A 19,775-nucleotide genomic window follows, 5' to 3' on the forward strand; every position below is an offset into this window, starting at 1 on the left:
AGTTCAAAAGCCAGCATCTGTGATGGTATGGAGGTGTATTAGTGCCCATAGCATGGATAACTTACACATCTGTGAAGGAACCACTAATGCTGAATGGTCCATACAGGTTTTGGAGCAACATATGTTGTCATCCAAGCAACGATATCATGGACGCCCCTGCTTATTTCAGCAAGACAATGCCAAGCCACGTGTTACAACAGTGTGGCTTCGTAGTAAAAGAGTGTGGGTACTTTCCTGGCCCGCCTGCAGTCCAGACCTGTCTCCCATCGAAAATGTGTGGCGCATTATGAAGCGTAAATTACGACAACAAGACCCCGGACTGTTGAACAACATAAGCTCTACATAAAACAAGAATGGGAAAGAATTCCAATGTCAAAGTTTCAACAATTAGTTTCCTCAGTTCCCAAACGTTTACTGAGTGTTGTTAAAAGAAAAGGTGATGTAACACAGTGGTGAACATGCCCTTTCCCATCTACTTTGGCATGTGATGCAGCCATGAAATTCTAAGTTAATTATTATTTGCAAAAAAAAATAAAGTTTATGAGTTTGAACATCAAATATCTTGTCTTGAAAGTTGGGTTGAAAAGGATTTGCAAATCATTGCATTCCGTTTATATTTACATCAAACACAATTTCCCAACTCATATGGAAACGGGGTTTGTATATCCTGTATGTCATTGTAGAACTAGGACTAAAGTTTTATAGTTTTAGGACCAACATGTATCATCACAGAGTCCGAACGAGGACCAGCAGTGAGTCCCTACCTGTGTCAGTGTTGTCTTTTGGTTTGTGGAAGAATTTGCAGACTCCTTGTGCACAGATGATGAAGATCTCCAGAGGAGAGTCCGGAGTCTGGATCGGTTTTCCCGCTTTGAGTCCCGTCGCTGACTTTGTTGCTTTTCGTTTTTCTTGTGCTTTTTTTGATCTGCTTCGTGTCGTCGGCCGAGTCCTCCCTGCTGGTCCCGAGTCCTCCCTGCTGGTCCCGCGTCCTTCCTGTTGGTCCTGCATGCAACAACCTGCCGGGATTAACCGTGGATCAACTTCTTATGAGGAATTACGTCATTCATGAATGCAAAGACTTGTTTGTGTCGACATCACACTTTGCTGCCTTTGTACTCGCACATGGACGCACAACATGTGTGCATCTATGTCCAACATCTAGGACACCAGAAACTCTTTGGGCCTTTTTCTCCTCAAACAAAGGGAAAAAAAAATTGAAGATCATTGCAGCATTGGTAAAAAATAAATCACAGCAGGGCATCGTGTTGAATTTAGAGGACCTTTGAAAAGTTGTGTGGTTTTTTTTCTTATAGCAGGTTTTTAAATCCTGTCATCAAAACACAATCTTTGACAAGTTGTGTTATTTTTTTCAGCAGGTTTTTAAACACAGCAAAACGATTCTGTCATTGATACACGATCTTTGACAAATTTTTTTTTTCCGCAAGTTTTTAAACTCCGCAAAAATATCCTGTCATATATACAAGATCTTTGACAAGTTTTATTTTTCCTGCAGGTTTTTAAACCCAGGTAGAAGATCCTGTCCTATATAGAAGATCTTTGATAAGTAGGTTTTTTTTTTCCAGGTTTTCAAACCCGGTAAAAAAATATCCTGTCATATATAGAGTATACACAATCTTTGACAAGTTGTGTTATTTTTTTTCAGCAGATTTTTAAACCCCGCAAAATTATCTTGGCATATATACACGATCTTTGACAAGTTTAGTATTTTTCCAGCAGGTTTTTTTAAAACTAGCAAAAATATCTTGTCATTTGTATAAGATCTTTGACAAGTTGTAGTATTTTTTATCAGGTTTTTAAACCCAGCAAAAAGATCCTGTCATATAAACAAGATCTTTGACAAGTTGTAGTATTTTTTATCAGGTTTTTAAACCCAGCAAAAAGATCCTGTCATATATACAAGATCTTTGACAAGTTGTGTTATTTTTTATCAGGTTTTTAAACCCAGCAAAAAGATCCTGACATATATATACGATCTTTGACAAGTTGTGTTATTTTTTTCAGCAGATTTTTGAACCCTGCAAAAATATCTTGTCATATATACAAGATCTTTGACAAGTTATGGTTTTTTTTTCGGTAGATTTTTAAACCCCGCAAAAATATCCTGTCCTATAAACAAGATCTTTGACAAGTTGTGTTATTTTTTCAGCAGATTTTTAAACCCCGCTAAAATATATTGTCATATATACAAGATCTTTGATAAGTTGTGTTATTTTTTTTCAGCAGATTTTTGAACCCTGCAAAAATATCTTGTCATATAAACAAGATCTTTGACAAGTTGTGTTAGTTTTTCAGCAGGCGTTTAAACCCAGCAAAAAGATCCTGTCATATATACAAGATCTTTGACAAGTTGTGTTTTATTTTTTTCAGCAGATTTTTAAACCCCGCAAAATTATCTTGGCATATAATCAAGATATTTGACAAGTTGTGTTATTTTTCCAGCAGGTTTTCAAAACTAGCAAAACTATCCTGTCATTTATACAAGATCTTTGACAAGTTATGTTAGTTTTTCAGCAGGTTTTTAAACCATAAAAAAAATATGTTGTCATATTTACAAGATCTTTGACAAGTTGTGTTATTTTTTCAGCAGATTTTTAAACCCCGCAAAAATATCCTGTCCTATAAACAAGATCTTTGACAAGTTGTGTTATTTTTTCAGCAGATTTTTAAACCCCGCTAAAATATATTGTCATATATACAAGATCTTTGACAAGTTGTGTTATTTTTTCAGCAGATTTTTAAACCCCGCAAAAATATCCTGTCCTATAAACAAGATCTTTGACAAGTTGTGTTATTTTTTCAGCAGATTTTTAAACCCCGCTAAAATATATTGTCATACATACAAGATCTTTGACAAGTTGTGTTATTTTTTTTCAGCAGATTTTTGAACCCTGCAAAAATATCTTGTCCTATATACAAGATCTTTGACAAGTTGTGTTATTTTTTCAGCAGATTTTTAAACCCCGCTAAAATATATTGTCATATATACAAGATCTTTGACAAGTTGTGTTATTTTTTTTCAGCAGATTTTTGAACCCTGCAAAAATATCTTGTCATATATACAAGATCTTTGACAAGTTGTGTTAGTTTTTCAGCAGGCGTTTAAACCCAGCAAAAAGATCCTGTCATATATACAAGATCTTTGACAAGTTGTGTTTTATTTTTTTCAGCAGATTTTTAAACCCCGCAAAATTATCTTGGCATATAATCAAGATATTTGACAAGTTGTGTTATTTTTCCAGCAGGTTTTCAAAACTAGCAAAACTATCCTGTCATTTATACAAGATCTTTGACAAGTTATGTTAGTTTTTCAGCAGGTTTTTAAACCATAAAAAAAATATGTTGTCATATTTACAAGATCTTTGGCAAGTTGTGTTATTTTTTCAGCGGACTTTTAAACCCCGCAAAAATATCCTGTCATATAAACAAGATCTTTGACAAGTTGTGTTATTTTTTCAGCAGATTTTTAAACCCCGCTAAAATATCTTGTCATATATACAAGATCTTTGACAAGTTGTGTTAGTTTTTCAGCAGGCGTTTAAACCCAGCAAAAATATCCTGTCATATAAACAAGATCTTTGACAAGTTGTGTTATTTTTTCAGCAGATTTTTAAACCCCGCTAAAATATCTTGTCATATAAACAAGATCTTTGACAAGTTGTGTTAGTTTTTCAGCAGGCGTTTAAACCCAGCAAAAAGATCCTGTCATATATACAAGATCTTTGACAAGTTGTGTTTTATTTTTTTCAGCAGATTTTTAAACCCCGCAAAATTATCTTGGCATATAATCAAGATATTTGACAAGTTGTGTTATTTTTCCAGCAGGTTTTCAAAACTAGCAAAACTATCCTGTCATATATACAAGATCTTTGACAAGTTATGTTAGTTTTTCAGCAGGTTTTTAAACCATAAAAAAATATGTTGTCATATTTACAAGATCTTTGACAAGTTGTGTTATTTTTTTCTGCAGATTTTTAAACCCAGCAAAAATATGTTGTCAAATAAACAAGATCTTTGAAATGTTGTGTTATTTTTTGAGCAGATTTTTAAACCCAGCTAAAAGATTGTCATATATACACAATCTTTGACAAGTTGAGTTATTTTTTTCAGCAGATGTTTAAACCCTGCAAAAATATCCTGTCCTATAAACAAGATGTTTGACAAGTTTTGTTATTTTTCCAGCAGGTTTTCAAAACTAGCAAAAATATCCTGTCATTTATACAAGATCTTTAACAAGTTGTGTTAGTTTTTCAGGAGGTTTTTAAACCCCGCAAAAATATCTTGTCATATATACAAGATCTTTGACAAGTTGTGTTTTTTTTTAAGCAGATGTTTAAACCATAAAAAAATATGTTGTCATATATACAAGATCTTTGACAAGTTGTGTTATTTTTTTTCAGCAGATTTTTGAACCCTGCAAAAATATCTTGTCATATATACAAGATCTTTGACAAGTTGTGTTATTTTTTTTCAGCAGATTTTTGAACCCTGCAAAAATATCTTGTCATATATACAAGATCTTTGACAAGTTGTGTTAGTTTTTCAGCAGGCGTTTAAACCCAGCAAAAAGATCCTGTCATATATACAAGATCTTTGACAAGTTGTGTTTTATTTTTTTCAGCAGATTTTTAAACCCCGCAAAATTATCTTGGCATATAATCAAGATATTTGACAAGTTGTGTTATTTTTCCAGCAGGTTTTCAAAACTAGCAAAACTATCCTGTCATTTATACAAGATCTTTGACAAGTTATGTTAGTTTTTCAGCAGGTTTTTAAACCATAAAAAAATATGTTGTCATATTTACAAGATCTTTGGCAAGTTGTGTTATTTTTTCAGCGGACTTTTAAACCCCGCAAAAATATCCTGTCATATAAACAAGATCTTTGACAAGTTGTGTTATTTTTTCAGCAGATTTTTAAACCCCGCTAAAATATCTTGTCATATATACAAGATCTTTGACAAGTTGTGTTAGTTTTTCAGCAGGCGTTTAAACCCAGCAAAAATATCCTGTCATATAAACAAGATCTTTGACAAGTTGTGTTATTTTTTCAGCAGATTTTTAAACCCCGCTAAAATATCTTGTCATATAAACAAGATCTTTGACAAGTTGTGTTAGTTTTTCAGCAGGCGTTTAAACCCAGCAAAAAGATCCTGTCATATATACAAGATCTTTGACAAGTTGTGTTTTATTTTTTTCAGCAGATTTTTAAACCCCGCAAAATTATCTTGGCATATAATCAAGATATTTGACAAGTTGTGTTATTTTTCCAGCAGGTTTTCAAAACTAGCAAAACTATCCTGTCATATATACAAGATCTTTGACAAGTTATGTTAGTTTTTCAGCAGGTTTTTAAACCATAAAAAAATATGTTGTCATATTTACAAGATCTTTGACAAGTTGTGTTATTTTTTCAGCAGGTTTTTAAACCATAAAAAAATATGTTGTCATATTTACAAGATCTTTGGCAAGTTGTGTTATTTTTTCAGCGGACTTTTAAACCCCGCAAAAATATCCTGTCATATAAACAAGATCTTTGACAAGTTGTGTTATTTTTTCAGCAGATTTTTAAACCCCGCTAAAATATCTTGTCATATATACAAGATCTTTGACAAGTTGTGTTAGTTTTTCAGCAGGCGTTTAAACCCAGCAAAAATATCCTGTCATATAAACAAGATCTTTGACAAGTTGTGTTATTTTTTCAGCAGATTTTTAAACCCCGCAAAATTATCTTGGCATATAATCAAGATATTTGACAAGTTGTGTTATTTTTCCAGCAGGTTTTCAAAACTAGCAAAACTATCCTGTCATATATACAAGATCTTTGACAAGTTGTGTTAGTTTTTCAGCAGGCGTTTAAACCCAGCAAAAAGATCCTGTCATATATACAAGATCTTTGACAAGTTGTGTTTTATTTTTTTCAGCAGATTTTTAAACCCCGCAAAATTATCTTGGCATATAATCAAGATATTTGACAAGTTGTGTTATTTTTCCAGCAGGTTTTCAAAACTAGCAAAACTATCCTGTCATATTTACAAGATCTTTGACAAGTTGTGTTATTTTTTTCTGCAGATTTTTAAACCCAGCAAAAATATGTTGTCAAATAAACAAGATCTTTGAAATGTTGTGTTATTTTTTGAGCAGATTTTTAAACCCAGCTAAAAGATTGTCATATATACACAATCTTTGACAAGTTGAGTTATTTTTTTCAGCAGATGTTTAAACCCTGCAAAAATATCCTGTCCTATAAACAAGATGTTTGACAAGTTTTGTTATTTTTCCAGCAGGTTTTCAAAACTAGCAAAAATATCCTGTCATTTATACAAGATCTTTAACAAGTTGTGTTAGTTTTTCAGGAGGTTTTTAAACCCCGCAAAAATATCTTGTCATATATACAAGATCTTTGACAAGTTGTGTTTTTTTTTAAGCAGATGTTTAAACCATAAAAAAATATGTTGTCATATATACAAGATCTTTGACAAGTTGTGTTATTTTTTCAGCGGACTTTTAAACCCAGCAAAAATATCCTGTCATATAAACAAGATCTTTGAAATGTTGTGTTATTTTTTGAGCAGATTTTTAAACCCAGCTAAAAGATTGTCATATATACACAATCTTTGACAAGTTGAGTTATTTTTTTCAGCAGATTTTTAAACCCTGCAAAAATATCCTGTCCTATAAACAAGATGTTTGACAAGTTTTGTTATTTTTCCAGCAGGTTTTCAAAACTAGCAAAAATATCCTGTCATTTATACAAGATCTTTAACAAGTTGTGTTAGTTTTTCAGCAGGTTTTTAAACCCCGCAAAAATATCTTGTCATATATAAAAGATCTTTGACAAGTTGTGTTATTTTTTCAGCAGGTTTTTAAACCCCGCAAAAATATCTTGTCATATATAAAAGATCTTTGACAAGTTGTGTTATTTTTTCAGCAGGTTTTTAAACCCCGCAAAAATATCTTGTCATATATAAAAGATCTTTGACAAGTTGTGTTATTTTTTCAGCAGGTTTTTAAACCCCGCAAAAATATCTTGTCATATATAAAAGATCTTTGACAAGTTGTGTTATTTTTTCAGCAGGTTTTTAAACCCCGCAAAAATATCTTGTCATATATACAAGATCTTTAACAAGTTGTGTTAGTTTTTCAGCAGGTTTTTAAACCCCGCAAAAATATCTTGTCATATATAAAAGATCTTTGACAAGTTGTGTTATTTTTTCAGCAGGTTTTTAAACCCCGCAAAAATATCTTGTCATATATAAAAGATCTTTGACAAGTTGTGTTATTTTTTCAGCAGATTTTTAAACCCCGCAAAAATATCTTGTCATATATAAAAGATCTTTGACAAGTTGTGTTATTTTTTCAACAGGTTTTTAAACCCCGCAAAAATATCTTGTCATATATAAAAGATCTTTGACAAGTTGTGTTATTTTTTCAGCAGGTTTTTAAACCCCGCAAAAATATCTTGTCATATATAAAAGATCTTTGACAAGTTGTGTTATTTTTTCAGCAGGTTTTTAAACCCAGCAAAAATATCTTGTCATATATAAAAGATCTTTGACAAGTTGTGTTATTTTTTCAACAGGTTTTTAAACCCCGCAAAAATATCTTGTCATATATAAAAGATCTTTGACAAGTTGTGTTATTTTTTCAGCAGGTTTTTAAACCCCGCAAAAATATTTTGTCATATATAAAAGATCTTTGACAAGTTGTGTTATTTTTTCAGCAGGTTTTTAAACCCCGCAAAAATATCTTGTCATATATAAAAGATCTTTGACAAGTTGTGTTATTTTTTCAGCAGGTTTTTAAACCCCGCAAAAATATCTTGTCATATATAAAAGATCTTTGACAAGTTGTGTTATTTTTTCAGCAGGTTTTTAAACCCAGCAAAAATATCTTGTCATATATAAAAGATCTTTGACAAGTTGTGTTATTTTTTCAACAGGTTTTTAAACCCCGCAAAAATATCTTGTCATATATAAAAGATCTTTGACAAGTTGTGTTATTTTTTCAGCAGGTTTTTAAACCCCGCAAAAATATTTTGTCATATATAAAAGATCTTTGACAAGTTGTGTTATTTTTTCAGCAGGTTTTTAAACCCCGCAAAAATATCTTGTCATATATACAAGATCTTTGACAAGTTGTGTTTTTTTTTAAGCAGATGTTTAAACCCAGCAAAAAAATCCTGTCATATATACAAGATCTTTGACAAGTTGTGTTATTTTTTCAGCAGATTTTTAAACCCCGCTAAAATATATTGTCATATATACAAGATCTTTGATAAGTTGTGTTATTTTTTTTCAGCAGATTTTTGAACCCTGCAAAAATATCTTGTCATATAAACAAGATCTTTGACAAGTTGTGTTAGTTTTTCAGCAGGCGTTTAAACCCAGCAAAAAGATCCTGTCATATATACAAGATCTTTGACAAGTTGTGTTTTATTTTTTTCAGCAGATTTTTAAACCCCGCAAAATTATCTTGGCATATAATCAAGATATTTGACAAGTTGTGTTATTTTTCCAGCAGGTTTTCAAAACTAGCAAAACTATCCTGTCATTTATACAAGATCTTTGACAAGTTATGTTAGTTTTTCAGCAGGTTTTTAAACCATAAAAAAAATATGTTGTCATATTTACAAGATCTTTGACAAGTTGTGTTATTTTTTCAGCAGATTTTTAAACCCCGCTAAAATATATTGTCATATATACAAGATCTTTGACAAGTTGTGTTATTTTTTCAGCAGATTTTTAAACCCCGCTAAAATATATTGTCATATATACAAGATCTTTGACAAGTTGTGTTATTTTTTTTCAGCAGATTTTTGAACCCTGCAAAAATATCTTGTCATATATACAAGATCTTTGACAAGTTGTGTTAGTTTTTCAGCAGGCGTTTAAACCCAGCAAAATTATCTTGGCATATAATCAAGATATTTGACAAGTTGTGTTATTTTTCCAGCAGGTTTTCAAAACTAGCAAAACTATCCTGTCATATATACAAGATCTTTGACAAGTTATGTTAGTTTTTCAGCAGGTTTTTAAACCATAAAAAAATATGTTGTCATATTTACAAGATCTTTGACAAGTTGTGTTTTATTTTTTTCAGCAGATTTTTAAACCCCGCAAAATTATCTTGGCATATAATCAAGATATTTGACAAGTTGTGTTATTTTTCCAGCAGGTTTTCAAAACTAGCAAAACTATCCTGTCATATATACAAGATCTTTGACAAGTTATGTTAGTTTTTCAGCAGGTTTTTAAACCATAAAAAAATATGTTGTCATATTTACAAGATCTTTGACAAGTTGTGTTATTTTTTTCTGCAGATTTTTAAACCCAGCAAAAATATGTTGTCAAATAAACAAGATCTTTGAAATGTTGTGTTATTTTTTGAGCAGATTTTTAAACCCAGCTAAAAGATTGTCATATATACACAATCTTTGACAAGTTGAGTTATTTTTTTCAGCAGATGTTTAAACCCTGCAAAAATATCCTGTCCTATAAACAAGATGTTTGACAAGTTTTGTTATTTTTCCAGCAGGTTTTCAAAACTAGCAAAAATATCCTGTCATTTATACAAGATCTTTAACAAGTTGTGTTAGTTTTTCAGGAGGTTTTTAAACCCCGCAAAAATATCTTGTCATATATACAAGATCTTTGACAAGTTGTGTTATTTTTTCAGCAGGTTTTTAAACCCCGCAAAAATATCCTGTCATATATACAAGATCTTTGACAAGTTGTGTTATTTTTTTTCAGCAGATTTTTGAACCCTGCAAAAATATCTTGTCATATATACAAGATCTTTGACAAGTTGTGTTAGTTTTTCAGCAGGCGTTTAAACCCAGCAAAAAGATCCTGTCATATATACAAGATCTTTGACAAGTTGTGTTTTTTTTTAAGCAGATGTTTAAACCATAAAAAAATATGTTGTCATATATACAAGATCTTTGACAAGTTGTGTTATTTTTTTTCAGCAGATTTTTGAACCCTGCAAAAATATCTTGTCATATATACAAGATCTTTGACAAGTTGTGTTATTTTTTTTCAGCAGATTTTTGAACCCTGCAAAAATATCTTGTCATATATACAAGATCTTTGACAAGTTGTGTTAGTTTTTCAGCAGGCGTTTAAACCCAGCAAAAAGATCCTGTCATATATACAAGATCTTTGACAAGTTGTGTTTTATTTTTTTCAGCAGATTTTTAAACCCCGCAAAATTATCTTGGCATATAATCAAGATATTTGACAAGTTGTGTTATTTTTCCAGCAGGTTTTCAAAACTAGCAAAACTATCCTGTCATTTATACAAGATCTTTGACAAGTTATGTTAGTTTTTCAGCAGGTTTTTAAACCATACAAAAATATGTTGTCATATTTACAAGATCTTTGGCAAGTTGTGTTATTTTTTCAGCGGACTTTTAAACCCCGCAAAAATATCCTGTCATATAAACAAGATCTTTGACAAGTTGTGTTATTTTTTCAGCAGATTTTTAAACCCCGCTAAAATATCTTGTCATATATACAAGATCTTTGACAAGTTGTGTTAGTTTTTCAGCAGGCGTTTAAACCCAGCAAAAATATCCTGTCATATAAACAAGATCTTTGACAAGTTGTGTTATTTTTTCAGCAGATTTTTAAACCCCGCTAAAATATCTTGTCATATAAACAAGATCTTTGACAAGTTGTGTTAGTTTTTCAGCAGGCGTTTAAACCCAGCAAAAAGATCCTGTCATATATACAAGATCTTTGACAAGTTGTGTTTTATTTTTTTCAGCAGATTTTTAAACCCCGCAAAATTATCTTGGCATATAATCAAGATATTTGACAAGTTGTGTTATTTTTCCAGCAGGTTTTCAAAACTAGCAAAACTATCCTGTCATATATACAAGATCTTTGACAAGTTATGTTAGTTTTTCAGCAGGTTTTTAAACCATAAAAAAATATGTTGTCATATTTACAAGATCTTTGACAAGTTGTGTTATTTTTTCAGCAGGTTTTTAAACCATAAAAAAATATGTTGTCATATTTACAAGATCTTTGGCAAGTTGTGTTATTTTTTCAGCGGACTTTTAAACCCCGCAAAAATATCCTGTCATATAAACAAGATCTTTGACAAGTTGTGTTATTTTTTCAGCAGATTTTTAAACCCCGCTAAAATATCTTGTCATATATACAAGATCTTTGACAAGTTGTGTTAGTTTTTCAGCAGGCGTTTAAACCCAGCAAAAATATCCTGTCATATAAACAAGATCTTTGACAAGTTGTGTTATTTTTTCAGCAGATTTTTAAACCCCGCTAAAATATCTTGTCATATATACAAGATCTTTGACAAGTTGTGTTAGTTTTTCAGCAGGCGTTTAAACCCAGCAAAAATATCTTGTCATATAAACAAGATCTTTGACAAGTTGTGTTAGTTTTTCAGCAGGCGTTTAAACCCAGCAAAAAGATCCTGTCATATATACAAGATCTTTGACAAGTTGTGTTTTATTTTTTTCAGCAGATTTTTAAACCCCGCAAAATTATCTTGGCATATAATCAAGATATTTGACAAGTTGTGTTATTTTTCCAGCAGGTTTTCAAAACTAGCAAAACTATCCTGTCATTTATACAAGATCTTTGACAAGTTATGTTAGTTTTTCAGCAGGTTTTTAAACCATAAAAAAATATGTTGTCATATTTACAAGATCTTTGGCAAGTTGTGTTATTTTTTCAGCGGACTTTTAAACCCCGCAAAAATATCCTGTCATATAAACAAGATCTTTGACAAGTTGTGTTATTTTTTCAGCAGATTTTTAAACCCCGCTAAAATATCTTGTCATATATACAAGATCTTTGACAAGTTGTGTTAGTTTTTCAGCAGGCGTTTAAACCCAGCAAAAATATCCTGTCATATAAACAAGATCTTTGACAAGTTGTGTTATTTTTTCAGCAGATTTTTAAACCCCGCTAAAATATCTTGTCATATAAACAAGATCTTTGACAAGTTGTGTTAGTTTTTCAGCAGGCGTTTAAACCCAGCAAAAAGATCCTGTCATATATACAAGATCTTTGACAAGTTGTGTTTTATTTTTTTCAGCAGATTTTTAAACCCCGCAAAATTATCTTGGCATATAATCAAGATATTTGACAAGTTGTGTTATTTTTCCAGCAGGTTTTCAAAACTAGCAAAACTATCCTGTCATATTTACAAGATCTTTGACAAGTTGTGTTATTTTTTTCTGCAGATTTTTAAACCCAGCAAAAATATGTTGTCAAATAAACAAGATCTTTGAAATGTTGTGTTATTTTTTGAGCAGATTTTTAAACCCAGCTAAAAGATTGTCATATATACACAATCTTTGACAAGTTGAGTTATTTTTTTCAGCAGATGTTTAAACCCTGCAAAAATATCCTGTCCTATAAACAAGATGTTTGACAAGTTTTGTTATTTTTCCAGCAGGTTTTCAAAACTAGCAAAAATATCCTGTCATTTATACAAGATCTTTAACAAGTTGTGTTAGTTTTTCAGGAGGTTTTTAAACCCCGCAAAAATATCTTGTCATATATACAAGATCTTTGACAAGTTGTGTTTTTTTTTAAGCAGATGTTTAAACCATAAAAAAATATGTTGTCATATATACAAGATCTTTGACAAGTTGTGTTATTTTTTCAGCGGACTTTTAAACCCAGCAAAAATATCCTGTCATATAAACAAGATCTTTGAAATGTTGTGTTATTTTTTGAGCAGATTTTTAAACCCAGCTAAAAGATTGTCATATATACACAATCTTTGACAAGTTGAGTTATTTTTTTCAGCAGATTTTTAAACCCTGCAAAAATATCCTGTCCTATAAACAAGATGTTTGACAAGTTTTGTTATTTTTCCAGCAGGTTTTCAAAACTAGCAAAAATATCCTGTCATTTATACAAGATCTTTAACAAGTTGTGTTAGTTTTTCAGCAGGTTTTTAAACCCCGCAAAAATATCTTGTCATATATAAAAGATCTTTGACAAGTTGTGTTATTTTTTCAGCAGGTTTTTAAACCCCGCAAAAATATCTTGTCATATATAAAAGATCTTTGACAAGTTGTGTTATTTTTTCAGCAGGTTTTTAAACCCCGCAAAAATATCTTGTCATATATAAAAGATCTTTGACAAGTTGTGTTATTTTTTCAGCAGGTTTTTAAACCCCGCAAAAATATCTTGTCATATATAAAAGATCTTTGACAAGTTGTGTTATTTTTTCAGCAGGTTTTTAAACCCCGCAAAAATATCTTGTCATATATACAAGATCTTTAACAAGTTGTGTTAGTTTTTCAGCAGGTTTTTAAACCCCGCAAAAATATCTTGTCATATATAAAAGATCTTTGACAAGTTGTGTTATTTTTTCAGCAGGTTTTTAAACCCCGCAAAAATATCTTGTCATATATAAAAGATCTTTGACAAGTTGTGTTATTTTTTCAGCAGATTTTTAAACCCCGCAAAAATATCTTGTCATATATAAAAGATCTTTGACAAGTTGTGTTATTTTTTCAACAGGTTTTTAAACCCCGCAAAAATATCTTGTCATATATAAAAGATCTTTGACAAGTTGTGTTATTTTTTCAGCAGGTTTTTAAACCCCGCAAAAATATCTTGTCATATATAAAAGATCTTTGACAAGTTGTGTTATTTTTTCAGCAGGTTTTTAAACCCAGCAAAAATATCTTGTCATATATAAAAGATCTTTGACAAGTTGTGTTATTTTTTCAGCAGATTTTTAAACCCCGCAAAAATATCTTGTCATATATAAAAGATCTTTGACAAGTTGTGTTATTTTTTCAACAGGTTTTTAAACCCCGCAAAAATATCTTGTCATATATAAAAGATCTTTGACAAGTTGTGTTATTTTTTCAGCAGGTTTTTAAACCCCGCAAAAATATTTTGTCATATATAAAAGATCTTTGACAAGTTGTGTTATTTTTTCAGCAGGTTTTTAAACCCCGCAAAAATATCTTGTCATATATACAAGATCTTTGACAAGTTGTGTTTTTTTTTAAGCAGATGTTTAAACCCAGCAAAAAAATCCTGTCATATATACAAGATCTTTGACAAGTTGTGTTATTTTTTCAGCAGATTTTTAAACCCCGCTAAAATATATTGTCATATATACAAGATCTTTGATAAGTTGTGTTATTTTTTTTCAGCAGATTTTTGAACCCTGCAAAAATATCTTGTCATATAAACAAGATCTTTGACAAGTTGTGTTAGTTTTTCAGCAGGCGTTTAAACCCAGCAAAAAGATCCTGTCATATATACAAGATCTTTGACAAGTTGTGTTTTATTTTTTTCAGCAGATTTTTAAACCCCGCAAAATTATCTTGGCATATAATCAAGATATTTGACAAGTTGTGTTATTTTTCCAGCAGGTTTTCAAAACTAGCAAAACTATCCTGTCATTTATACAAGATCTTTGACAAGTTATGTTAGTTTTTCAGCAGGTTTTTAAACCATAAAAAAAATATGTTGTCATATTTACAAGATCTTTGACAAGTTGTGTTATTTTTTCAGCAGATTTTTAAACCCCGCTAAAATATATTGTCATATATACAAGATCTTTGACAAGTTGTGTTATTTTTTCAGCAGATTTTTAAACCCCGCTAAAATATATTGTCATATATACAAGATCTTTGACAAGTTGTGTTATTTTTTTTCAGCAGATTTTTAAACCCTGCAAAAATATCTTGTCATATATACAAGATCTTTGACAAGTTGTGTTAGTTTTTCAGCAGGCGTTTAAACCCAGCAAAAAGATCCTGTCATATATACAAGATCTTTGACAAGTTGTGTTTTATTTTTTTCAGCAGATTTTTAAACCCCGCAAAATTATCTTGGCATATAATCAAGATATTTGACAAGTTGTGTTATTTTTCCAGCAGGTTTTCAAAACTAGCAAAACTATCCTGTCATTTATACAAGATCTTTGACAAGTTATGTTAGTTTTTCAGCAGGTTTTTAAACCATAAAAAAATATGTTGTCATATTTACAAGATCTTTGGCAAGTTGTGTTATTTTTTCAGCGGACTTTTAAACCCCGCTAAAATATCTTGTCATATATACAAGATCTTTGACAAGTTGTGTTATTTTTTCAGCAGATTTTTAAACCCCGCTAAAATATCTTGTCATATATACAAGATCTTTGACAAGTTGTGTTAGTTTTTCAGCAGGCGTTTAAACCCAGCAAAAAGATCCTGTCATATATACAAGATCTTTGACAAGTTGTGTTTTATTTTTTTCAGCAGATTTTTAAACCCCGCAAAATTGTCTTGGCATATAATCAAGATATTTGTCAAGTTGTGTTATTTTTCCAGCAGGTTTTCAAAACTAGCAAAACTATCCTGTCATTTATACAAGATCTTTGACAAGTTATGTTAGTTTTTCAGCAGGTTTTTAAACCATAAAAAAATATGTTGTCATATTTACAAGATCTTTGACAAGTTGTGTTATTTTTTTCTGCAGATTTTTAAACCCAGCAAAAATATGTTGTCAAATAAACAAGATCTTTGAAATGTTGTGTTATTTTTTGAGCAGATTTTTAAACCCAGCTAAAAGATTGTCATATATACACAATCTTTGACAAGTTGAGTTATTTTTTTCAGCAGATGTTTAAACCCTGCAAAAATATCCTGTCCTATAAACAAGATGTTTGACAAGTTTTGTTATTTTTCCAGCAGGTTTTCAAAACTAGCAAAAATATCCTGTCATTTATACAAGATCTTTAACAAGTTGTGTTAGTTTTTCAGGAGGTTTTTAAACCCCGCAAAAATATCTTGTCATATATACAAGATCTTTGACAAGTTGTGTTTTTTTTTAAGCAGATGTTTAAACCCTGCAAAAATATCCTGTCATATATACAAGATCTTTGACAAGTTGTGTTAGTTTTTCAGCAGGTTTTTAAACCATAAAAAAATATGTTGTCATATATACAAGATCTTTGACAAGTTGTGTTATTTTTTCAGCGGACTTTTAAACCCAGCAAAAATATCCTGTCATATAAACAAGATCTTTGAAATGTTGTGTTATTTTTTGAGCAGATTTTTAAACCCAGCTAAAAGATTGTCATATATACACAATCTTTGACAAGTTGAGTTATTTTTTTCAGCAGATTTTTAAACCCTGCAAAAATATCCTGTCCTATAAACAAGATGTTTGACAAGTTTTGTTATTTTTCCAGCAGGTTTTCAAAACTAGCAAAAATATCCTGTCATTTATACAAGATCTTTAACAAGTTGTGTTAGTTTTTCAGCAGGTTTTTAAACCCCGCAAAAATATCTTGTCATATATAAAAGATCTTTGACAAGTTGTGTTATTTTTTCAGCAGGTTTTTAAACCCCGCAAAAATATCTTGTCATATATAAAAGATCTTTGACAAGTTGTGTTATTTTTTCAGCAGGTTTTTAAACCCCGCAAAAATATCTTGTCATATATAAAAGATCTTTGACAAGTTGTGTTATTTTTTCAGCAGGTTTTTAAACCCCGCAAAAATATCTTGTCATATATAAAAGATCTTTGACAAGTTGTGTTATTTTTTCAGCAGGTTTTTAAACCCCGCAAAAATATCTTGTCATATATACAAGATCTTTAACAAGTTGTGTTAGTTTTTCAGCAGGTTTTTAAACCCCGCAAAAATATCTTGTCATATATAAAAGATCTTTGACAAGTTGTGTTATTTTTTCAGCAGGTTTTTAAACCCCGCAAAAATATCTTGTCATATATAAAAGATCTTTGACAAGTTGTGTTATTTTTTCAGCAGATTTTTAAACCCCGCAAAAATATCTTGTCATATATAAAAGATCTTTGACAAGTTGTGTTATTTTTTCAACAGGTTTTTAAACCCCGCAAAAATATCTTGTCATATATAAAAGATCTTTGACAAGTTGTGTTATTTTTTCAGCAGGTTTTTAAACCCCGCAAAAATATCTTGTCATATATAAAAGATCTTTGACAAGTTGTGTTATTTTTTCAGCAGGTTTTTAAACCCAGCAAAAATATCTTGTCATATATAAAAGATCTTTGACAAGTTGTGTTATTTTTTCAACAGGTTTTTAAACCCCGCAAAAATATCTTGTCATATATAAAAGATCTTTGACAAGTTGTGTTATTTTTTCAGCAGGTTTTTAAACCCCGCAAAAATATTTTGTCATATATAAAAGATCTTTGACAAGTTGTGTTATTTTTTCAGCAGGTTTTTAAACCCCGCAAAAATATCTTGTCATATATAAAAGATCTTTGACAAGTTGTGTTATTTTTTCAGCAGGTTTTTAAACCCCGCAAAAATATCTTGTCATATATAAAAGATCTTTGACAAGTTGTGTTATTTTTTCAGCAGGTTTTTAAACCCAGCAAAAATATCTTGTCATATATAAAAGATCTTTGACAAGTTGTGTTATTTTTTCAACAGGTTTTTAAACCCCGCAAAAATATCTTGTCATATATAAAAGATCTTTGACAAGTTGTGTTATTTTTTCAGCAGGTTTTTAAACCCCGCAAAAATATTTTGTCATATATAAAAGATCTTTGACAAGTTGTGTTATTTTTTCAGCAGGTTTTTAAACCCCGCAAAAATATCTTGTCATATATACAAGATCTTTGACAAGTTGTGTTTTTTTTTAAGCAGATGTTTAAACCCAGCAAAAAAATCCTGTCATATATACAAGATCTTTGACAAGTTGTGTTATTTTTTCAGCAGATTTTTAAACCCCGCTAAAATATATTGTCATATATACAAGATCTTTGATAAGTTGTGTTATTTTTTTTCAGCAGATTTTTGAACCCTGCAAAAATATCTTGTCATATAAACAAGATCTTTGACAAGTTGTGTTAGTTTTTCAGCAGGCGTTTAAACCCAGCAAAAAGATCCTGTCATATATACAAGATCTTTGACAAGTTGTGTTTTATTTTTTTCAGCAGATTTTTAAACCCCGCAAAATTATCTTGGCATATAATCAAGATATTTGACAAGTTGTGTTATTTTTCCAGCAGGTTTTCAAAACTAGCAAAACTATCCTGTCATTTATACAAGATCTTTGACAAGTTATGTTAGTTTTTCAGCAGGTTTTTAAACCATAAAAAAAATATGTTGTCATATTTACAAGATCTTTGACAAGTTGTGTTATTTTTTCAGCAGATTTTTAAACCCCGCTAAAATATATTGTCATATATACAAGATCTTTGACAAGTTGTGTTATTTTTTCAGCAGATTTTTAAACCCCGCTAAAATATATTGTCATATATACAAGATCTTTGACAAGTTGTGTTATTTTTTTTCAGCAGATTTTTGAACCCTGCAAAAATATCTTGTCATATATACAAGATCTTTGACAAGTTGTGTTAGTTTTTCAGCAGGCGTTTAAACCCAGCAAAATTATCTTGGCATATAATCAAGATATTTGACAAGTTGTGTTATTTTTCCAGCAGGTTTTCAAAACTAGCAAAACTATCCTGTCATATATACAAGATCTTTGACAAGTTATGTTAGTTTTTCAGCAGGTTTTTAAACCATAAAAAAATATGTTGTCATATTTACAAGATCTTTGACAAGTTGTGTTTTATTTTTTTCAGCAGATTTTTAAACCCCGCAAAATTATCTTGGCATATAATCAAGATATTTGACAAGTTGTGTTATTTTTCCAGCAGGTTTTCAAAACTAGCAAAACTATCCTGTCATATATACAAGATCTTTGACAAGTTATGTTAGTTTTTCAGCAGGTTTTTAAACCATAAAAAAATATGTTGTCATATTTACAAGATCTTTGACAAGTTGTGTTATTTTTTTCTGCAGATTTTTAAACCCAGCAAAAATATGTTGTCAAATAAACAAGATCTTTGAAATGTTGTGTTATTTTTTGAGCAGATTTTTAAACCCAGCTAAAAGATTGTCATATATACACAATCTTTGACAAGTTGAGTTATTTTTTTCAGCAGATGTTTAAACCCTGCAAAAATATCCTGTCCTATAAACAAGATGTTTGACAAGTTTTGTTATTTTTCCAGCAGGTTTTCAAAACTAGCAAAAATATCCTGTCATTTATACAAGATCTTTAACAAGTTGTGTTAGTTTTTCAGGAGGTTTTTAAACCCCGCAAAAATATCTTGTCATATATACAAGATCTTTGACAAGTTGTGTTATTTTTTCAGCAGGTTTTTAAACCCCGCAAAAATATCCTGTCATATATACAAGATCTTTGACAAGTTGTGTTATTTTTTTTCAGCAGATTTTTGAACCCTGCAAAAATATCTTGTCATATATACAAGATCTTTGACAAGTTGTGTTAGTTTTTCAGCAGGCGTTTAAACCCAGCAAAAAGATCCTGTCATATATACAAGATCTTTGACAAGTTGTGTTTTTTTTTAAGCAGATGTTTAAACCATAAAAAAATATGTTGTCATATATACAAGATCTTTGACAAGTTGTGTTATTTTTTTTCAGCAGATTTTTGAACCCTGCAAAAATATCTTGTCATATATACAAGATCTTTGACAAGTTGTGTTATTTTTTTTCAGCAGATTTTTGAACCCTGCAAAAATATCTTGTCATATATACAAGATCTTTGACAAGTTGTGTTAGTTTTTCAGCAGGCGTTTAAACCCAGCAAAAAGATCCTGTCATATATACAAGATCTTTGACAAGTTGTGTTTTATTTTTTTCAGCAGATTTTTAAACCCCGCAAAATTATCTTGGCATATAATCAAGATATTTGACAAGTTGTGTTATTTTTCCAGCAGGTTTTCAAAACTAGCAAAA

At 30.4% G+C, this 19,775-nt stretch overlaps 1 protein-coding gene across 3 annotated transcripts in view; it reads right to left on the reverse strand.

The window, feature by feature from the left end:
- The window catches only part of inpp5kb (inositol polyphosphate-5-phosphatase Kb), a 60,556-nt gene extending 59,517 nt beyond the window's left edge, over window positions 1-1,039 (reverse strand). Inside the window, exon 1 of one of the 3 annotated variants that reach the window (XM_061890408.1) lies at window positions 765-1,039. In XM_061890408.1, coding sequence (XP_061746392.1) covers window positions 765-1,008 — 244 coding nt within the window. In that variant the 5' untranslated portion in view covers window positions 1,009-1,039. The remainder of the gene's footprint in view (window positions 1-764) is intronic. The other 2 variants (XM_061890410.1, XM_061890412.1) reach the window with 2 other exon arrangements.
- Window positions 1,040-19,775: the final 18,736 nt, after the last annotated feature.

This window comes from Nerophis ophidion, linkage group LG28 (assembly GCF_033978795.1).
Source record: "Nerophis ophidion isolate RoL-2023_Sa linkage group LG28, RoL_Noph_v1.0, whole genome shotgun sequence".
Taxonomy (NCBI): Eukaryota; Metazoa; Chordata; class Actinopteri; order Syngnathiformes; family Syngnathidae; genus Nerophis; species Nerophis ophidion.